Source organism: Nematolebias whitei, chromosome 11 (genome assembly GCF_014905685.2).
Source record: "Nematolebias whitei isolate Nwh7 chromosome 11, NemWhi1, whole genome shotgun sequence".
NCBI classification, from domain to species: Eukaryota; Metazoa; Chordata; class Actinopteri; order Cyprinodontiformes; family Rivulidae; genus Nematolebias; species Nematolebias whitei.
In genome coordinates, this window is record NC_056508.1 from 14270205 (window position 1) to 14290821 (window position 20617).

The 20617-nt window shown below is 41.6% G+C and overlaps 2 protein-coding genes across 2 annotated transcripts in view; one reads left to right on the forward strand and one right to left on the reverse strand.

Moving 5' to 3' along the window:
* Positions 1–307: 307 nt before the first annotated feature.
* On the reverse strand, positions 308–2811 carry slc48a1a (solute carrier family 48 member 1a). The gene is made up of 3 exons (XM_037683904.1): positions 2199–2811; positions 1255–1422; positions 308–1149 (listed from the first exon to the last, which is right to left on the reverse strand). Exons 1-3 carry the CDS (start codon positions 2326–2328, stop codon positions 1013–1015), a joined length of 435 nt encoding a protein of 144 aa, XP_037539832.1. The 5' UTR covers positions 2329–2811; the 3' UTR covers positions 308–1012.
* Positions 2812–19672: 16861 nt separating this feature from the next.
* The window catches only part of rapgef3 (Rap guanine nucleotide exchange factor (GEF) 3), a 43016-nt gene continuing 42071 nt past the window's right edge, over positions 19673–20617 (forward strand). The window contains exon 1 of the mRNA XM_037683808.1: positions 19673–19756. Within this exon, the coding sequence (XP_037539736.1) occupies positions 19673–19756 (84 nt within the window). The remainder of the gene's footprint in view (positions 19757–20617) is intronic.

Genomic DNA, 20617 nt, shown 5'->3' on the forward strand with positions numbered 1-20617 from the left:
AAAATCCTCCACAAAAAGTATTAGAAACATTAAAATCTCACCCAAACAAAGCTTTAAATTGGACTGAATATCTCTTAAATGATAAACTGGCACAGAGATAAACACCGCAACCGATACCAAGACTTCATGTTCATGTTTTTAAAAGGACACGGTGCTTTTAAATCCAATGCATCACAAATACAGAAGATCTTGTAAAAAGTGAAAATATGGATGAGTACGGGTGTGGAGCGGCTGCAGCAGCAGCTGTGTAAAGAACCGGGTGGTAGATTCTAAAACATGCTGAGAAAAGTGAGGGATGTCTCAGGTAATCAGGACCCTCTGGACATTAGAAGCAATCACAGGAAACAAACTCATTTAAAGAATTCATTGGCAGCCAACTTCAACTGAGCATACAATCGTAAAGAAAACATTTCACATCCTTACACGTACTGTTGTACTTTTACCACTGGGCCTGTTGTAGAAAAGCTCCACAAACAACATCGTTAGCGTTTTAAAATCAAAACTAATGAAATTTTAGCGGCACTAACAACCAGAATTTGGTTCTGGTGACAGATCTGACAGCTGCTTCTAGATTCTTTGGAGATTTGATGATGATTTTGTTGTTTTTAAGATGCACTCATTTGCTGTTTATTCAAACAAGCACTTCCTGTAAATGCAATCTTTCTACCTACTCTTTATGGATTTAGGTAGAACATTTTTGTTTCACAAGAATGTTGGCTTTGCTGGTTGTAATCATGAGGTTACAACCGCACTGTGGTAGTGGTTTTCTTTGAACAAAGCGCTCCTACAATACAACAATCCAAACAAAGTCTGCTGGAAAAACTCCCTGCATTTCCAGTGCATGGAGGACAGTCTTTGTAACAAGTGGGAGAACAGGTTACAAGAAAAGAAACTTGTTCAACAGGTGCAACTTCACGTGATCAAAGTCACAACTTTCAATCTCACCATGTCCGTTTTCCATCTTCTTGGTTACAAATGATCAGCTCCATTAACGTCTATAAAATCCTACTGACTAGAAGTCACTAAGGATGCTGATGTCGGCAAACTCCTGTCGGTATCTGTACGAGTACAACGTCAGGAGAAAAGACCATTTGAAGGTCAGGAAGCTCCACACGCAGGACAGGTACAGGCTCTGAGGGTCAGTGACAGCTGTGGGACAAGACAGACACAAGGGTTAAAACCCACGGGACAGTCATCCCGAACAGTTAGCTACGTACTCTCATTCTACAAACTGAACAGGAAAGACTGGATTACATTGCTTCATTGTGATGGCCAGACTTAGAAAGGTAATGAAGGCAGCGACAGCCAGAACTGAAAAGAGCACGCCAACACAGATGAAGAACTTCAGGCCCTTGAGCCATGTGCGCCAGTAGTCCTGTAGGTACATGATGTGTGTGATGAGCGTCCAGAGCGCCAACACTCCTGTCAGAAGAAAATCAATCAATCAATCAATAAATATTGCATCATAAGGCAATCAACTGGTTTAAAAATTAGTGCAACATGCAAAATGATGACAAAAAGTTTATCACAAACTGCTGTTTTTATTATTCATCATCTTTTTTGATCACTTTAAATGAGTCTAGAAGAAACTAGAACTCTCTGGAACATGTTACAGGTCCTCTGGACAGATTCTTTGTAGAAAAGTTTGGTCTTCTATCAAGAAGTCTTCAGGACTGACGTTCTGAAGGACTAAACAATTATTTTGGATAAAAGACAAAAAGTTTCAGCAAAGAAGAATCTGTCCAGAGGACCTGACTCAACCTTGTTAGACTTATCTACCTGGATCATTGGGCATGCATCAGGATCATATATTCTAATATTGTTATATTTTACACATGTTGAGCCACAGTAAATCTTTACTATTACTGTTTTGTAATTCAACAAGATCCTACTGAGATGTTAAATTTTATAGCAGAGCAATGGTTACTAAAGTCACTGAAAAATATTTAAATGTTTTGCATCTTAAAAAGCAAAGATCATTTAAATAAAATGTATATTACATCATAATAGGTTTAATAAAGTATGTGACAGCCTGTACAGGATATTTAACATTCATTTTAAAATACCTTCTGTTTAACATGGAGTTCAGTGATTAAAAATGTGTACTGGCCTGAGTCATTATTCACAAAGAATAAGGCACACGCTATAAAAATATATAAGTATTTATTATTCGCAATAAATGTGGTGCGTTCACGTACCTGACAGGCCTCCCATGGCCGCCGTCCAGGGCTGTTTGAAGGCGATGTTCCAGACCAAGAACGCTGAAAATCCAACCAGGGTACCAAAGCTAGCATAGCCTATGCTAATGTACACCTTGTTGATCCCCATAGTGAAAAAGGCCCAAAGATTTATGTCGTCGTCAGAAAGAAAAAAGTAATTTTGTTTCAAAAGATTGACGAGTAAACCCACGGCAGCAGCTTAGCGCCTCATTATGTAATATCAAGCGAGCAGGAAACCGTCGCAGGAAGATCAAATTTTCCTGAGCGAACAGCCAACGATGCCAATCACTGAAGACTAAAATTAGCTCAGTTTGTTTACGTCCCTTCAAACAAAATCATTAATTATTGGTAAACAAGCGCCATCAAAAAATCGTAAGTGCTATAATTACCATCCGCCGCAAGACACAAACAATCACCGTACGAGCTACAACCCCTCTGAATATCTTTCTATGGTTTTTACTAATCACTAAGATTAATGATAACTAGCGCTGCAATGTTTTAAAGAAAGATTTCGGCATTCGCAGCCATTTGCCGATTCTTTTTTTTTTTCTCTCTTCTTCTTCCGCTTTCTTCTTCTTCTTCGGGTGATCTTTCTGGCGGTTCTTACATGACGTCATGGTGCATTACCGCCACAGTCTGGTCAGGAATGTGAACTACACCAGCCCGCTATGGTCAAAGACTGGAAAAAATGTACCTACACACATTCTCATGTGATACTGCCGGATGAAACGCTCAGAATATGGGTTTTGAACGACTCCCAGCTACTACCAAATCAAATTTTGTGTCTGATTGTATGATTCATTTTGAGGTGGGGAGCCGTGGGGGTCTTTCGTCACTTTGCACTGTACCTTGAATGTCAGGCACACATGTTCAATTCTGCCACACATTAATGTAAATGGGTACTTTCACAGTCACCAGATTTGGAAAAGTTTGCAACAAAAGTCTTTCTTTTGAAAATGAAAAAAATATAAATATATAAAACAAACTGCAGTCATGAATAAGGTGTTCTTTTTCACAGCGGTGTGGATATAAATTTCTCTGTTTATGTCGTTTAACCATTTGTGGAGAAGTTATGGAGCCGATTTTTTCACTTTTTTTTTTACACCAAATACTATTGTCTTAAAAAGAAAAAAGAAAACGAAAAGAACAGAAAAAGGCAGAAGTTTATTGAAGGAAAAATGGTTCCGTGTTCAATGGACGTCTGGAGGGAAGATGTGACGGCTGTTTCTGAGTGACGTGCATCCAACCTTTATTTAGACATGTATTCAGAAATCAGAGCAGCTGCTGCCACAGGTCCTGAATGATTATTTATTTCTTCTGTTATTTCAGAGATGAGAAGGTAAGTTCTTCTTCTCCTCCTATGGCTACATTTTCTCCAAAGTGATCTCTGTAAGGGGAAACAAAGATCTATACTCCTCTCCCCTGCCCAGAGCGTTTACTCGGAAGGAACACACGTTTGTCAGAATTAAACAACATCTTTATTCTTACAGACTTCAAAATATGTGAACAAGAGAGAATTGTTTTATATTACCTGAATTCAGAGGCCTTCGGTACAATTCTGACGTGTCTCAAGGTTCTTCCAACATTTATAGACTGTTTTCTCCACCCAGTGACATTTCCTGTTTTTTATTCTTGTCCAATAAACACCTTGCAGACTCTCTGAAGTCCCTGTCTAATCTATCAGACGCACACTAGCTGATTATCCCCTCAGCAACCTGTTACATTATCAAGTCTTACAAAAGTCATTCTGACCTATTAAGCCACTCATCATTACTTATTTTATCATCCAAGGTTATTTTAATCCCAACACATCACAGCACAGTTGAAAACTCCAGCTGCTTTTGGACGAACCTAGGAGAACCTCAACATCTTCATTTCTGCCACTTCCAGTTCTTTCTCCTGTCTTTTTGTCCATGTCTCTGTCTCAAACTATACAACATAGCTGCTCTCACCACTGTCTTGTAAATTTTCCTTCGTCCATCCAGATGACCACTGAGCACTACTGTTTGCTAATACTTAACATGATAAAAACGTCTAAAAAAAAGTTAAATCTGGTCCTCTGGACATAAAAAAAAAAAATTGTAGAAACGTTTCGTCTCTCATCTGAAAGACTTCCTCAGTCTGAGGAGCTGTGTTCAGCTCAGTCTCTTAAATAGCACCTTCTCAGAGTGGATCAACCAGTTTTGCTGATGACAACCAAAACCAGCTGATCACATGCTCAAGAAGGACCATCAGCCTAACAATGGATCATTAGCACACTGATGGCTGTTTACTATTCACAGAGGGCTGAGTGATACTAGCAATCACAGCATTGTAAGAGGGGGACAGTTGAACCCGGAGGCCTCCACCCCTGTTTAATGATGGACGATTTCTTTTCACAAAGATGGCCTCCTTTACTCCTCTCTCAAACCATCGTTCCTCTCTGTCCAGGATGTGAACATTTTCATCCTTGAAAGAGTGACCGCTGGCCTGGAGATGAGTGTAGACCGCAGAATCCTGGCCTGATGATGTTGATCTTCTGTGCTGGGCCATCCTTTTGGCCAGTGGCTGTTTAGTTTCCCCGATGTAAGACTGATCACAGCCCTCCTGACACTGAACAGCATACACAACATTACTCTGTTTGTGCCGGGGGACTGGATCTTTGGGATGAACCAGTCTTTGCCGTAATGTATTTTGGGGTTTAAAAGCCACTGGGATGTTGTGTTTAGAAAATAAACGTCTCAGTTTCTCTGATACTCCCTCAACATATGGAATGACCACTGGTCTGGGTCTGGGTTCCTCCTTTTCACCTGATGGCTGACTGGAGTCCTGTTTGGGTGGTCGCTACAAAATTAAGTTGTACATGTACAACTAATAATCATTTACTAAAAGTTTCATTTAAATCCACCTAGCTGTACAAGAGATCGTTTTCTAACTGACCAAAAAAGCTGATTCCAAATAGTAAAATTTTACACAAAGATATTTGCACATCCTGTTAGCTCTCGCCTCTCGGAATGTTTTGGGGATCTATACAGTCACTACCACACTAACTTTTATGTCAAAATTTAGATTTGTAAAAACTGACTGACTTTGGTGTATTTTTTTTAGATTTTCATGATCTGTGAGATTCATTTTCAATTGGATTGACAATGCAATTTAAGGCTACTGCAAGTTTTAATAAAATACATGCAGTGACTTGATATTTCAGATATTCACCCAGCACACACACTTTCTGTCCCGCTCCCCTCAGGAAGGAGGTTGAGGAGCATTAAGTGTAGAACCACTAGACTGAGGAACAGCTTCTACCCTGAGGCTGTTAGACTCATGAATCTCTAACCAGAATAATCACTGTGAAAAATCACATAATGTTGCTGCTGATTTGTTTCATGTTGCTGCTGATCTGTTTCATGTTGCTGCTGATCTGCTTCATGTTGCTGTTGTTCATTCGTACTCATCTGCTCACACGGACTCATGTTCGTGCTGCTGTTCGGTGTATTGTTTTTGTACTATTAGTGCTTAGTGTATTTTTATTAGCGTTCTTCTTAGTTCATATCTTAGCTCTTATTACTGTTTTTTTTTACATTTTAATACTTTTGTCGGATGTAACTGGGACCGTGTACACAATTTCATACAAATAAAGAACTCTGAATCCTTGAAAGGAGGTACTTTATAACAGAGAGAAAGAACTGACACTACTTTTCCCTTTTAGCAGTATGCGATAAAAACAAAAACTGTGTTCTTTCATCAGGCCAGTTTTTGTGATAAAGTGATTTTTTTAAATAAAAATCAAATATTAAGATATGAAGATAAATGTAAAGACACCATGAGTCGTTTTGTAAATTGTCAGCAAAATTACAGGACAATTCATTTTCTTCAAAGTTTTTATGAAACTCTTGTTTTTCTGCACTTATGTTCTTCTTGACAACATCATGTTCCTTTTAAAAAGTATTCTTTGTGTCTTCATCCTCTCACACTAAATAAATGTTATGAGCTTTGAAGCCCAAATGATCTGTTGTAGAAATGCTCATTAATACTGAAAAAATGTTTTATATATAAATTGTTTTATTAATTAGGGTCATGTTCAAGCTGCGCATTTATTATGACATAGATTATTCATTTTGAACTGTTTCATTTTTAGTGAAATTATTTTTCTTTCTTTCCTTCTTGGCATGCAAAGACCAAACATTATGTTTGTGATCACACACACGTTTAAATATTACAAACAGCCAACCAGAGAACATCAGAAAATGATTTTAAATTAAAGAGGACATGCATGACTCTGAGAAACATTCAGTCTGTGTGGCAAGAATTCATAAAGCTGAAAGCTGGGTTGAAAAAGTGAAACTCAGCGCTTTCCTGTGGTTGTTTGCAGCTTTGCAGCAGGCAGTGGTTCACCACTGAGATTACCTGTAGCTGTGAGGAACGATAAAGTGTGCCCCCCGCTCTACGGCTGCTGATAAATTCACACACTCACATGTAAACTGTGGCTCTGCACTCTGCCCATGCCCTGAGGCGCTCGCTTTATGACCAATCAGAAAGATACAGGAAGCCATGTCCACTGACACCCCCCCAGCTCTCATAGACAACCCAAACTGAAAACTCATCTTCAGACAAATGCAGGAAAAATAATCCTAACAAGAGCTGAAGACTCTGAGCTGGTGGGTCTGGAGGGAGCAGGTCAGGGTGAGTCATCATCGATCAGAACAGTCTGGTGTCCTTGTCCTGTCAGAATTATTTTATATGTTTGGATGTACAATATATTTTACTTGTATTGCATCACATCATCTTGTAATAACTGTGAGGAGCAGAGAAAACTGTTTGACGTTTCCATGGAAACTTTCTTCCATGTTGAAATCCTGCAACAAACTCCCTCTGAGAAATGTTGTGACGTTTGTTGAAGCTGTTCACTGTTTGTACCTGACAATATCTGTTAAATGTTTACAAGAGATGGTGCAACAGCAGCTAAATATTACAGAAGTGGAGCTGGAGGAGTTTGTGGCTCAGTCCGTTTGAATATTTTTGCTCGTGTCAGCTCCTCTTTCAGCCTCGTCTGAGCAGGAGGTCAGAAAGATCAAATCTGGGTTTCCCTGTCGCTGCTGAGTGGTCAGGAGAAAGGAAGGAAAAGGTGTGTGTGTGCGTGTGCATGTGCGCGTGTGCGTGTGTGTGTGTGTGTGTGTGTGCGTGCGTGTGCGTGTGTGTGTCAGACAGTTGGCAGAGAACATTCCGTGGGCGATGGGTGTAGATGTGTTGCAGGAAATCCCACTCCCATTCCCAGAGGTCCTGAATAGAAACACACCAAAAATAAACACAGAAAGGAGAGAAATAGACACAAAGTTTACAACAAACTCTCTGAATGAGAGAAATTAGATGTTCTGTAAAGATTGAACACAGTTTAATAAGACTGAGTGAATAACTTGCTGAAACTTGTTAAAGAGGCTGAAAATGTATCAACATCAGTCCTAAAAACCTGAACGTAGCTAGAAGCTCAGTTTAACCAAACTGAACCTCAAGGCCTAAACCAGTGGTCCAGGTCCCTGCTGGTCCTTCAGGACCACTGTCCTGCATGCTGTAGAAGTTTCTCTGCATCAACACACCTGATCTGAATCACTGGGTAATTAACAAACTTCTTGAACATGGAGGAATTAAGACATTGATTCAGGTGTGTTGCAGCAGGAAATAAGTCAAACTTTCAGGATAGTGGCCCTTCAGGGCCAGGATTGGACCCCAGGGCCTTAAATTAACCAAACTGTAACTAAAAACTAATGATTCTGTTGATTTATCTTTGCATAAATTAATCAAAAATAAAGAGAAACATATCACGGAAAACTTCTTAGTGCAACAATTCCTCCATAAGCAATATTTGGATAAACTTATATTATTTACAGACAAATCAAAAGATGCAGAATCAGGAGCAGCAGGTTATCTCCCATATCAACATAAAGAAACGAAGAAAAGAACAACTGATAACTTGTCAGCCTATACTGTAGAATTATTATCAATACTCATGGGTTGGAGTGGATTGGAAAACATAATGGTCAAAATATATAATTGCATCTGACAATATGGCAGCCTTGTTAAGCATTAAATCAAATAACTAAAAAATGAAAGACATTATTAACAGGATTTACCATATTCTTTATAAACTTGACTTGAGGGAAACATCAGTAGGTTTTGTTTGGGTTCCAGAACATGTGGGAGTGGAAGGCCATGAAGAAGCAGACATTCTTGCAAAGCAGGCATTAAAGTCTAAAAATATCAATCATGAAATTCCATTAAGTAAAGATGAATGTAAAATGATAATAAATACATATATTAAGAAAATATGGCAGGAAAATTGGGACATGAATGATACAGGAAGACACTTGTATAACATTCAAGAAAAGGTACTAGGAAAGCAGGAAGAAAGAGGATCAATACTTACTCGTTTCAGAATAGGACATATAGGTCTTGATGAAGGTACCGGTAATTGGAAAACATGGAACGGGACTTTGTAATAAATGTAATCTCCCTGAAACAGTTCAGCATGTTTTTATGGAATGTCCTGGTTATGAATCAGAAAGAAGGCATTTCCAAAAAGAAAGAAATAAAATCAATATTAAATTTACAATTCGTAACATTTTAAGAAGTGATGTTAGTAAATTATAAGATCAAATTTTTTTTTCTTGAAAAACACAAACTTAATGGTGAGAATTTAGTTGAATTATTAAGTTGATTTCACAGCATTAAGTTTTTTTTCTGCTTATGTCCTGTTCACAGTCCAGCTCAGTAGGTGGCGGTAATGCACCTTCACAGTTGGTCTGCCAACCATTAAACAATACAAGAAGAAGAATTAAATACTAAAGTTAGCAAAACTGCTACAAATTAAAATTGGTAAAAAACATAATTTCAAGTTAAAATGAGCTAAACTGTAGCTAAAATCTTGAGTTAGCAAAACATTACTTAAAACTTAAGATATCCAAAATGTGGAAACAAGCTAAAATTAGCAGCATGATGGCTCAGTGGTTACCACAGTTGCCTCGCAGCGAGAAGGTCCTGGGTTCAGTCTTCGGTTCTGACCTGTGGTCGTGCTCATGTCTGTGTGGGTTTCCTCCCCAAAGAACATGCTTGTTAGGCTGCTTCAGGCTTCCTTTGTGAAAGAAATCTGTGATATCAATCAGGTTTGCCTGGTTACATAACTGTAGCTAAAGTTAGCAAAGCAGTAGCTATAAGCTAAAATGGGCAAAACTGAAGCTAAAAAGGTCATAAGTGAACAAAAATAGAGGAAACGTGCTGAGGTGGATTTCAAAGAGAATGTTGTCTTTAAAGGAAGCGGAGTGATCTCAATACAGTCCCTTGCTACTTCACGGTTCATTTATCGTGCACTTGCTCTATCGCGTTTTTTCAAAATAATATTGGACACTGGCAGAGTCTCCTGTGAGACGGAGTTTCAACTCCCACCTCCGGAAGAACTTTGAACATGTTCCGAGGGAGGTGGGGGACATTGAGTCTGAGTGGACCATGTTTCGTGCCTCTATTGTCGAGGCGGCTTACCGGAGCTGCGGCCGCAAGGTTGTCAGTGCCTGTCGCGGTGGCAACCCTCGAACCCGATGGTGGACTCTGTCGGTGAGGGATGCTGTCAGGCTGAAGAAGGAGTCCTATCAGGCCTTTTTGGCCTGTGGGACCCCGGAAGCAGCTGATGGGTACCGGCAGTCCAAGCGACATGCGGCTCGGGTGGTCGCTGAGGCAAAAACTCGGGCATGGGAGGAGTTCGGAGAGGCCATGGAGAATGACTTCAACACGGCTTTGAGGCGATTCTGGTCCACCATCCGGCATCTCGGGGGTGAAAGCGGTACGCCCCCAACACTGTTTATAGTGGGAGTGGTGTGCTGCTGACCTCAACTTGGGATGTTGTGGGTCGGTGGGTGGAATACCTTGAAGACCTCCTCAATCCCACCGGCACGTCTTCCACTGAAGAAGTGGAGCCTGGGGACTCTGGGTCGGGCCCTCCAATCTCTGGTGCTGAGGTCACCGAGGTGGTTAAAAAGCTCCTCGGTGGCAGGGCCCCAGGGGTGGATGAGATTCACCCGGAGTTCCTTAAGGCTCTGGATGTTGTAGGGTTAAGTTGGCTTACGCGACTCTGCAATATTGCGTGGACATCGGGGAAAGTTCCCCTGGATTGGCAGCCCGGGGTGGTGGTCCCCCTATTCAAAAAGGGGGACCGTAGAGTGTGTTCCAACTACAGGGGAATCACGCTCTTAAGCCTCCCTGGTAAGGTCTATTTGGGGGTTCTGGAGAGGAGGGTCCGTCGGATAGTCGAACCTCGGATTCATGAGGAGCAGTGCGGTTTTCGTCCTGGCCGTGGAACACTGGACCAGCTCTACACTCTCAGCAGGGTCCTGGAGGGTGCGTGGGAGTTTGCCCAACCGGTCTACATGTGCTTTGTGGACTTGGAGAAGGCGTTCGATCGCGTCCCTCGGGGAACCTTGTGGGGGTACTCTGGGAGTATGGGGTACCGGGCCCTTTGATATGGGCTGTTAGGTCCCTGTATGACCGGTGTCAGAGCCTGGTCTGCATCGCCGGCAGTAAGTCAGGCTTGTTCCCAGTGAGAGTTGGACTCCGCCAAGGTTGCCCTTTGTCACCCATTCTGTTCATAACTTTTATGGACAGAATTTCTAGGTGCAGCCAAGGTGTTGAGGGGATCCGTTTTGGTGGCCTTAGGATTGCGTCTCTGCTTTTTGCAGATGATGTGGTCTTATTGGCTTCATCAGATCGTGATCTACAGCTTTCGCTGGAGCGGTTCGCAGCCGAATGCAACACGGCCGAGATGAAGATCAGTTCCTCCAAATCCGAGGCCATGGTCTTGAGCCGGTAAAAAGGGTAGAGTGCCCTCTCCGGGTCAGGGAGGAGGTCCTACTCCAAGTGGAGGAGTTCAAGTATCTTGGGGTCTTGTTCACGAATGAGGGAAAAATGGAGTGTGAGATCGATAGGCGGATAGGTGCAGCTTCTGCAGTGAAGCAGACGCTGTACAGGTCTGTCATGGTGAAGAGAGAGCTGAGTCAAAAGGCGAAGCTCTCAATTTACCGATCAATCTACATTCCTACCCTCATCTATGGTCACGAGCTTTGGGTTGTGACCAAAAGAATGAGATCTCGGATACAAGCGGCCGAAATGAGTTTTCTCCGCAGGGTGTCTGGGCTCTCCCTTAGAGACAGGGTGAGAAGCTCAATTATCCGGGAGGGACTCAGAGTAGAGCCGCTGCTTCTCCACGTCGAGAGGAGCCAGTTGAGGTGGCTTGGGCATCTGTTTAGGATGCCTTCTGGACGCCTCCCTGGTGAGGTGTTCTGGACCCGTCCCACCGGAAGGAGGCCCAGAGGAAGACCCAGGACACGCTGGAGGGACTATATTTCTCGGCTGGCCTAGGAACGGCTCGGGATTCCCCCGGAAGAGCTGGCCCATGTGGCTGGGGAGAGGGAAGTCTGGGCCTCCCTACTTAGGCTGCTACCCCCGCGACCCGACCCCGGATAAGCGGAAGAAAATGGATGGATGGATATTGGACATGACACACAATTGGCTGATTGATGAGCCACATGATCAGCACGGACTGTTTATTTAAAATAAGTTACTTAGCACCTGCTTGTTATATACATAATAAAATAAACTACTACTTACTACTTGTACTACTATTCCTCCTTTGTATGGGGTGCCGTTTGTAAAGTTACACCGTCAAAAATTAACAGCAATATTTTGGTTTAGCCTTTCATGAGAAAAAAGTTTTCTTTTTTGTCCCAGTCAGTTTTTCACCAAGTTATGCATACTAATGTCATAGTTCCAAACTAAATATTTAATTTACAAGCTCAAAATTTAGTTTACAAACTAAATACTTAGCATGTAAATTAAATATTTAGTTATCAAGCTATAATTAGTTGACAAACTAAATTTTTATGTTCAAGTTAAATGTTTAATTTACAAACTAAATATTTAACTTGCAAGTTAAATATTGTTTGTGAATTAAATATTTAGGTGTAAATTAAGTATTTAATTTCCAAGGTAAATATTTATTTTCAAAATGAAACAATTACTTTCTAAGCTAAACATTTAATTCTTAAACAAAATAGTTAATTTGCTAAATAAATATTTAGCTCAAACCTAAGTATTTAACTTGCAAGTTAAATATTTAGTTTGTAAACTAAATATTTAGTTTGGAACTATGGCATTTATGAATTTATGAATAACATAGTGAAAATCTGACTGTGAAAAAAAAAGTCTTATGAAAGACTAAATAAACCAAAATGTTGCTATTAATTTTTGACTGTGTAACTTTACAAGCGGCACCCCACTTTGTGGCTTTTCACTTATCGTGGGTCTTCAGGGTACAGATCCCCCGCGATAAACAAGGGACTACTGTAACTGGAAAACTTGTAAAGAAAGTTAAATATGTTAAAAAGTAATAACTTTATAAATGCTAACAGTCACAATCAACGACGTCCAATCAACTCAAATGTTTGGATTTACAAACAGCTAAAATGTCACAAAGTGTATATGTTTATAGTTTATATGTTGCTACTTTATGCTTCTAATGGATAAATGAAGTCTTTCAGTGGATAAATTCTTACATGTCTTTGTCCAATCATCGCCTATATGAGTGGACAAACAAATGTTTAATTTTTACCTTCCAGTTATTCCATCTTTTGTCTGCACATGTTGAAAAACAGACATCTCAGTAGAGGGAGCCATTTAGTTTGAAAACTCCCAACTTCAGAGTGAAGTTTGATGAACAGCAGCTTCTGTTTTCATCACCTCGTCCTCAGATTGTCTCCACCTCAAACAGATCAGCTTCGCAGAAGTTTGTTTGCTCCTTTAAAGCCGTGCAGACCTTTTCTGTTAGAGCACTTGAAACATTTATATATTTCGGACACGCTGCCGTGCACAGATATCAGTGCAGACAGTGTCTGATACCATCAGAGCCTTGTCTTATCAACCCATGAGCTCAGCATCAGAGGGAACATCAGATTCCTTCATTGTGAACATACTTGATGAGTCCCTTTAAAAAAAACTGAGGGTCAGAGACGTGCAGAGTTTAATCACAGCTTTATATTCACACTTGATTGTTGCTTCTTGTGGATGGGCTGGATTTTACTGCCTGCCTTATTTCTACTCAGACTGTGGGTCATTACGGCTCCACAAAGCTCTGAACTGGGTAAGAAGTCTGTTTTTTTTTTTTTCTAGTAACAGTTGCAGTTAAGGAGCTGTAGGCCTGTTTTCACAGGGAGTGGGTTTAACTTTAAGTTAAAGTGTTTCTTAAAATAAATCCATAACACTAAGCTTAATTAAAGGCCTAACATTCCTCTAAACAACTACCACCACATCCAGTTTAACTCAACACAAAAACTGACTGTGATGGAGACATTTTTGAGTTTGCAAGACTTTGTAAAAGTTCGGTGGCTGTGGCCAGTTGTAGACGTACAACCAGTGATGGCTTTCTGAAGGTTTTATGAAAATCCATTCAGTGGTTGTGAGATATTTTGCTTACAGACAGACAGAACTGACTCCAGCTGGTAACACCAACGTTTTGAAGGCAAGTTGCCTCAAAGTGGTCAGCCCTCGTGTGCTGGAGATGCACCGAATGTTTGCAACACTTCTGTAAACCTGGCAGAGCTTCAGACATTTTACAACTTGCACAGTTTCATTGGGCGTGGCGGCCATCTTTAATTAGGCTGGCTCCAAAAGTCAATCAGTTGTAGAAGTTCATCCAGTGATTAGTTTGCTTAAAATCTGACCAGAGATTATTTTACTAACAGACAAATGAACGCACAGACTTTATGTAAAGAGTATTATTTATTTCTGCAGGATTTTTAAGCCACCATCACTCACAGGCTTTAGAAAGACAAAGTAAAGCTGAGGTGAGCAGGCGCTGCAGTTTGATTCCCTCTGCCCTCCCACGTGTTTCCAGCTGAAGGAACACTCGGACCCACGCATGGACGGCAGGACAGAATGGATGTTCTGTCAGTGCGTACCTCGTGGAAAACTTTGGCAAACTGTCTGAGTGTGAGGTCAGAACAGGAAGGGCAGCTCTGTGCTGGAACAATAGCAGGGCTCAGTTCTTGCATAACGGCCTGCAGGACAGAGACCATGGTCCTGGAGCTTCTGGCAGAGCCTGAAGAGCTCCCTGGTCCAGCTGTCATCTGCTTGACCCAATGAATGCAACGACAGCTTGAGCTTTTTCTTTCTCAGCTAAGTTTAACACTGAACGTTGTCTTGTTGCTTTGTTTGTGTTTGTCTCCAGGAATCCTTCCAGCGGTCCTCTCCTTTGAGAACTTGGTCATATTCATGTGTTCGCCATCAAGACGGCACACGCCCGAGATGGGTGAAGTAAGTCCTGAACCTTTATGGTCCAACTTTAAACCCGTATCTCTCCACAGGGACGAGGACAGAACCGTTCAGCCGGACTCTTTGAGTTTTATAACCTTATTACCTGCACCCAGGACAAACTCAAACACTCGTTACTGAGAGACACGGTTCTGCTCACGATCTGTTTATCTGCTCCTGCAGGCCCGGCCCAGCTCAACAGCTGGACCGCCTGATAAGTGTGTGCGCAGAGTTCTGCAGCTTGTTTCAGATCTGTGCAAACTAAACTCCAGTGTGTGCACGTGCGAAACACCGTGCATCCCTTCAGTCCTCTGACTTAAGATGTCCGGGAGTGGCTCACAGTCCCAGAATAAGCTGCATGAACATCCCTATTGGACCAGACCTCTCATTACTGCAGCACTGACTCTATCTGTGTTTGTACATCGGTCTGTTAGCAAAATATCTCATGAACTGACTTGAAGCAAGCATTGGATCCACATCTACACCTGATTAACTTTTGGAGTTGGCTCCATTCATGCTGATGCTGCCAGCTCAGTTTAAAATAAACATTAAAATGACTCACTCGGTTTATTTTTTAGATTTTGACCAAAAAAACTGGTGTGGTAGTAGCTGAGACTGATCCCCAGCACATATTATGAGAGCTGACAGTTTTCACAAGATCTTTGTATAAAATGTTTGTATATCAAGCTATAAACTGTTAGGGTGCAAACAAACTAGGAGCAACTCGGGGGCAAAAATAAAGAGAACTTATTTGTTAACAAGAACTCAAAACAAAAGCTGATGAGGCGCAAAACTTACTAAACAACCATGAAGGAAACACAGCATGAAGGCTGGGGAGCACAATCCACCGACAGGGAGCAAACAAGGTGACAAGGAATTTAAAGGGACACAATGACACCTGGGGAGTAGAGCTGTCATTTCTAACCCGAACCCTGTACTGCCAGGAAGTGATCCATCACCCAAATGGACGTTCGTTCTGCTGCTGCACTCAGCTGACGCGCGCGGCCGATGACCCAAACAGGTGAGATCCCAAAGCAGACGCGTGTGTCAGAGCTGTCTGCGTGTGTCAGTAATGCAGAAGAATGCAGGCAGAAACAAGGTTTAAATGCTTTTGTATGGCCATGAAAGGACAAACACCCCCTCAGCTCCAAATCTTCTGCCCCGTTTAGTCAGCTGCGCATGCCCGACCGTTAATACCTAATTTTTATTCATTCAACCTTTATTTAGACAGATTAATCCCATTGAGCCTGGAGGACTCATTTACGAGAGACCTGATTTCAACAAAGAATGATGACAACAATGGACAATCATAAAAGAGGCATACAGATGTTTTTATTTTTTTATTTTTTACAAATTAAAATAAGATGGCCAAAAAAAGTAGCAAAAACAGCTAGATTCTAAGGCAAATGTAGAAAACTAAAAACAGGAACATGTCTGCATTGGTCCCTGCCAGGAGTCCAACAGATTCTTAAAGCCACTTAGAGAGGTCAAGGTCGAGAGCTTCAAATCTTTTTGTAAGGTATTCCAGGAAACAGGAGCGGAGTAGGAGAAGGCCCTTTTGCCAAGTTCAGTCCTCATTGAGGGAACACTGCAGATAATAATGTTCTGAGAGCGCACGCTGTAGCTGCACTCACGCAGAGACATGTAGGAGGAGATGTATGAAGGCAGCAGACCAAGAAGTTATTTAAAGATGGAAAAGTACCAGTGGGAGAGTCTGCGTGAAGTTAATGATGACCAGTTAACCAGTGAATACAGGGTGCAGTGGTGGGTACGATAATCACAGCCAGTTATGAATCTTAGTGCACCGTGATAGACAGCATCCAACATCTGCAGCATCCAACATCTGCAGGGTTCTTGTAGAAGCGTTCATGTAAATAATGTCACCGTAATCAATGGAGGGAAGGAAAGTCACAGATACAAGGCATTTCCTAGCATTCAGGGTTAGACAGGATCTGTTTCTGAAAAAGAAACCCAGTTTCACTTTCAGTTTCTTTACCAAGTTTTCCACATGGAGCTTAAAAGAGAGATGAGAGTCGACCAAGATACCCAAATATTTATAGGAATCAACAAACTCAATGGGTACACCATTTGAGGACAAAATCGGAGGAAGAACTGCTGGGACCGACTTCCTGTTTGAAAAAAGCATCCCTTTGGTTTTATCAGCATTTAGGACAAGTTTGAGATGGAACAAATCTGACTGGATGATGTAAAATGCAGATTGCATAAGCTGGAAAGCCTTAGCAACAGTTTTAGCTTGACAATAAACAACTGTGTCATCAGCATAGAAATGTATGGATGCGTCAAGGATGCTCTGACCTACATTATGTATGTAGATTGTAAAGAAGGTGGGTCGTAAGACTGAGCCTTGTGGTACACCATTATTGACTGTTAAGTAACTGGAGGAAGTACCATTTTGTTGAACACATTGCCTCCGGTCTGAAAGATAGTTAGAGAACCAACCAATGGTGTGATCTGAGAAACCAATTTCTGAGAGTTTATGACACAAGATGTTCTGATCCACAGTGTCAAAAGCTTTAGACAGGTCTAAGAAAAGTGCAGCACAATAATCCTTAGCATCCAGTGCTTCAACAACATCATTAAGAACCTTCAGTGATGCAGTGGTTGTGCTGTGTTGTTTCCTGAAACCAGATTGATGTGGAGGTAAGATGTTAAATGAGTCCAGGTCATTTTTGATTTGAGAGTTTATCAGTTTTTCTAGAACCTTGGCTAAAATGCAGAGTTTAGAGATTGGTCCATAGTTGTTCAGTGAGGTGGGGTCTCCTCCCTTCAGCAAAGGAAGAACAAAGGCTGTTTTCTAAGTGTCTGGGATGGAGTTTTGTCTTATGGAGAGATTGAAGATGTGGGTCACAGGGACTGTGATGATATGAGCAGCCAGCCTTAAGAAATAAGGTGGAAGTTCATCAGGACCTGCAGATTTTTTAGGGTCAAGGTCTTTTAACAGTTTATTGACCTCACTGACTGAGAATGGAGAAAAAGAGAAGGTGTGATTAACTGAGGATTGACTTGTAGGAGGGATTTGATTTGTAGAAGTTTGGTTATTAAGTGAAGTGGCTGATTTTTTGTTAGTAACTGTGTCAAATAAAGAACTAGAAGCAACAAAATGTTTGTTGAAACAGTTCAGGATCTCGTGCTTATTTGACAAAGGAACAGAGTTAACGAGAAGTTGTGATGGGAGGTCAGATGATTGGGGGGTGCCTGAGAGAGATTTGATGGTTTTCCAGAATCTGTTAGGGTCATTTAGATTTTTGGAGGTCTGAGATAAGAAATAGTTGTGTTTTGCTGCTTTGACAGCAGTTGTGCATTTATTCCTCATCTGTCGAAAACTCAACCAATCAGTGTCTGAGTCAGATTTTCTCGCTGCAGCCCAAAGATGATCTCTCCTGTGCAGGAGGTCAGCTAGCTCTGGAGTAAACCAGGGGCTGTCTCGTCCCTTTATTCTGAACTGACGAAAAGGAGCATGTAAGTTCAGGAAATAAATGAAATTATTATGGAAATAGTTCCAAGCGGAGTTCACGTCATCAGTTAACAGAATATGATGCCAGTCAAAGTGAGATATCTAAAAAAGTTAAATCTTGTTTTGTTTTTTGAATGTACAGAGAACCAAACAAAAAAATTGTAGAAATGTTTCGTCTTTCATCCGAAAGACTTCTTCAGTCTGAGGAGCTGTTTTCAGCTCAGTCTCTTAAATAGCACCTTCTCAGAGTGGATCAACCAGTTTGCTGCTGACAACCAAAACCAGCTGATCACATGATCAAGAAGGACCATCAGCCTAACAATGGATCATTATCACCCTGACGGCTGCAGGTGAGAGTGGGAGGAGCCTGCTGACTGCAGCAGGAGAGAAACACTGAACAGATGACGAGTAACACACAAAAGATCTCAAAACAAACACAGAGGGAATGAAAAGAAACTAAATAATTAACAGAAAACACACATTATGACATGAAGGAGTTGGAGTAAATTGTCTGTTAGCAATCCAAAAATTTTCAGTCAGGTCATCGGACAGTTTCTTTTTTTGTGTGCTGAAACATTTCACCTTCCATCCAGAAGGCTTCATCACACGAGCTTTGTTGATGTCTGTTAGCAAAATATCTCATTAACCACTGGACCACCTTTAATCAAACTTTTAGAAATAATCATTGAATGACCCTCTAAAACTCTTGAGCTTTCAGGGCCAGCCCAAGACAAGATGGCTGCCACAGCAGAGTGATTGTAGAAAGCACAAAGATGAAATCAGTCAGTCCCAGATCTGTGGTAGTAGCTGAGAGTCTTTTGGTTGTGCGTGATGTGTCATGACACGAGACTGATCATACATTTTTCATCTAAACGTTCGTGAATATTCAGTGGACGATCAAACTGTCTGAAAGCAGCGGGTGACATGCAGTCATTGAAGGAACATGTGCCAGGTGAGTTTTATCTTGTCCCTGGTGTCACTTTGAGATAAAGGTTATTTATTACACACCTGCACACATTTACAACTCAAATACATCATGGATCAATTCTTCACTGATAATGAGCCTGGAAGGCTCCTCTCTCTCTCTCTCCCTCCCTCTCTCTCTGTCTCTCTCTCCCTCCTTCTCTGACTCTCTGTCTCTCTCTCTCTCTCTGTCTCTCTCTTCCCCTCTCTCTCTCTTCCTCTCTCTCTCTCTCTCTCTCTCTGTCTCTCTCTCCCTCCTTCTCTGTCTCTCTCTCTCTCTTCCTCTCTCTCTCTCTCTCTCTGTCTCTCTCTCCCTCCTTCTCTGACTCTCTGTCTCTCTCTCTCTCTCTCTCTCTGTCTCTCTCTCCCTCCTTCTCTGACTCTCTCTCTCTCTCTCTCGCTCTGCCTTTGATCTAGTTCTTGGTGCGCGCGCGTGCACGCAGCTCGGCTCCACAGTGCGCCTGTGCCGCGCGGGGCAGGCAGCATTCCTTGGCAGCAGCTTCCTCTCAGACTCAGAGCTCTGAGGTGTGGAGGTTTGTGGATGTGGACTCTCGGTTGAGCTCGTGCGGACACGATGCGCACTTTGGCGTGGGGAGGAAGAACTGTAGGAACATTGCGTGGACATGCCGAGCACGCGCGCAGATCCTCCGACTGGGAAACTTGTTGGTCGGTTGTTTTCATGTGAGACAAGATGCATCTGTTCCGGAGCCACAACTACCAAGTGTTCCCGCACCGCCACGCAGTGCACACGCAGACCGTGCGGGGCATCAGCTGGGTAGGCTCTGCTGCCTTTCAACAGTTCTCACGGTGAACTTTAGTCTTTAAAAAAGAAACGAACAGGTGATGATGGTTCAGTTGAAGCTGCACAAACTGAATCTGCTTCGAGATATTTCAGGACCTGGAGACTCAAACATCCGAGTCTTTGAGTCTGCGAGTCACAAGTCCTGAAACAAGTCTGCGAGTCTGAGACAAAAAACATGTAAGATAGACTTCAATCTGAGGGGATGTCGCTTTATTTTAAAGTGTGGATTATTAATCTGAACTCAGATTGTTCAAAATGTTCAAGTATTTTTAGTTACTTTCTATTTTTCTGAAAAAACATGAATCTTAAGAAGCATAATAATTTGCAATAAACATTTGTCCAAGGAAATCTGGGATCATTGGCAGCCCATTATTATCAGTTTTACATTAAATTAAACAACATTCTTTTTGTCTGTTTTCACACTGTGCAGCTTTGAAACACTAAAATAATCAAATAAAAGTTATGCATTAGAAAGTGCAGCTTGAGGAGGAATAACATAGCATGACCTTTGACCTTTGGTAGCAGTGTAGTTCACACTGTGGACAAAATAAACAACAAAACCTGAAATAAATTTCTACTTAGCAAAATATTTTGTCCAAACAGGTGAGAAGACCTCGCAGCTCAGACGGACTTTAGAAACATTATTCAAGGTTTAAACGGATCAGAGAACTTCATATGTTTTAATTTGATGCTTTTGGAGATGATTTGAGATCACTCATGATGATGTCACCCACTCTTAACTTTTCATCTGTACTCTCCACATTTGTTGCCAACTCTTCTTCCTGTTTTAGTTCATAAACAAATTATACGTCAAGCGTTTCCACCTCTGTCAGC

Bases quoted from the DNA above. Each gene is read 5' to 3' on its own strand.
- slc48a1a (XM_037683904.1), bottom strand. From the start codon at position 2,328: ATGGGGATCAACAAGGTGTACATTAGCATAGGCTATGCTAGCTTTGGT. The intron at 1,423-2,198 runs GTACGTGAACGC...TTCTTCTGACAG, and splicing joins GGCCATGGGAGGCCTGTCAG to GAGTGTTGGCGCTCTGGACG. The intron at 1,150-1,254 runs GTAATCCAGTCT...CTTGTCCCACAG, and splicing joins GGCCATCACAATGAAGCAAT to CTGTCACTGACCCTCAGAGC.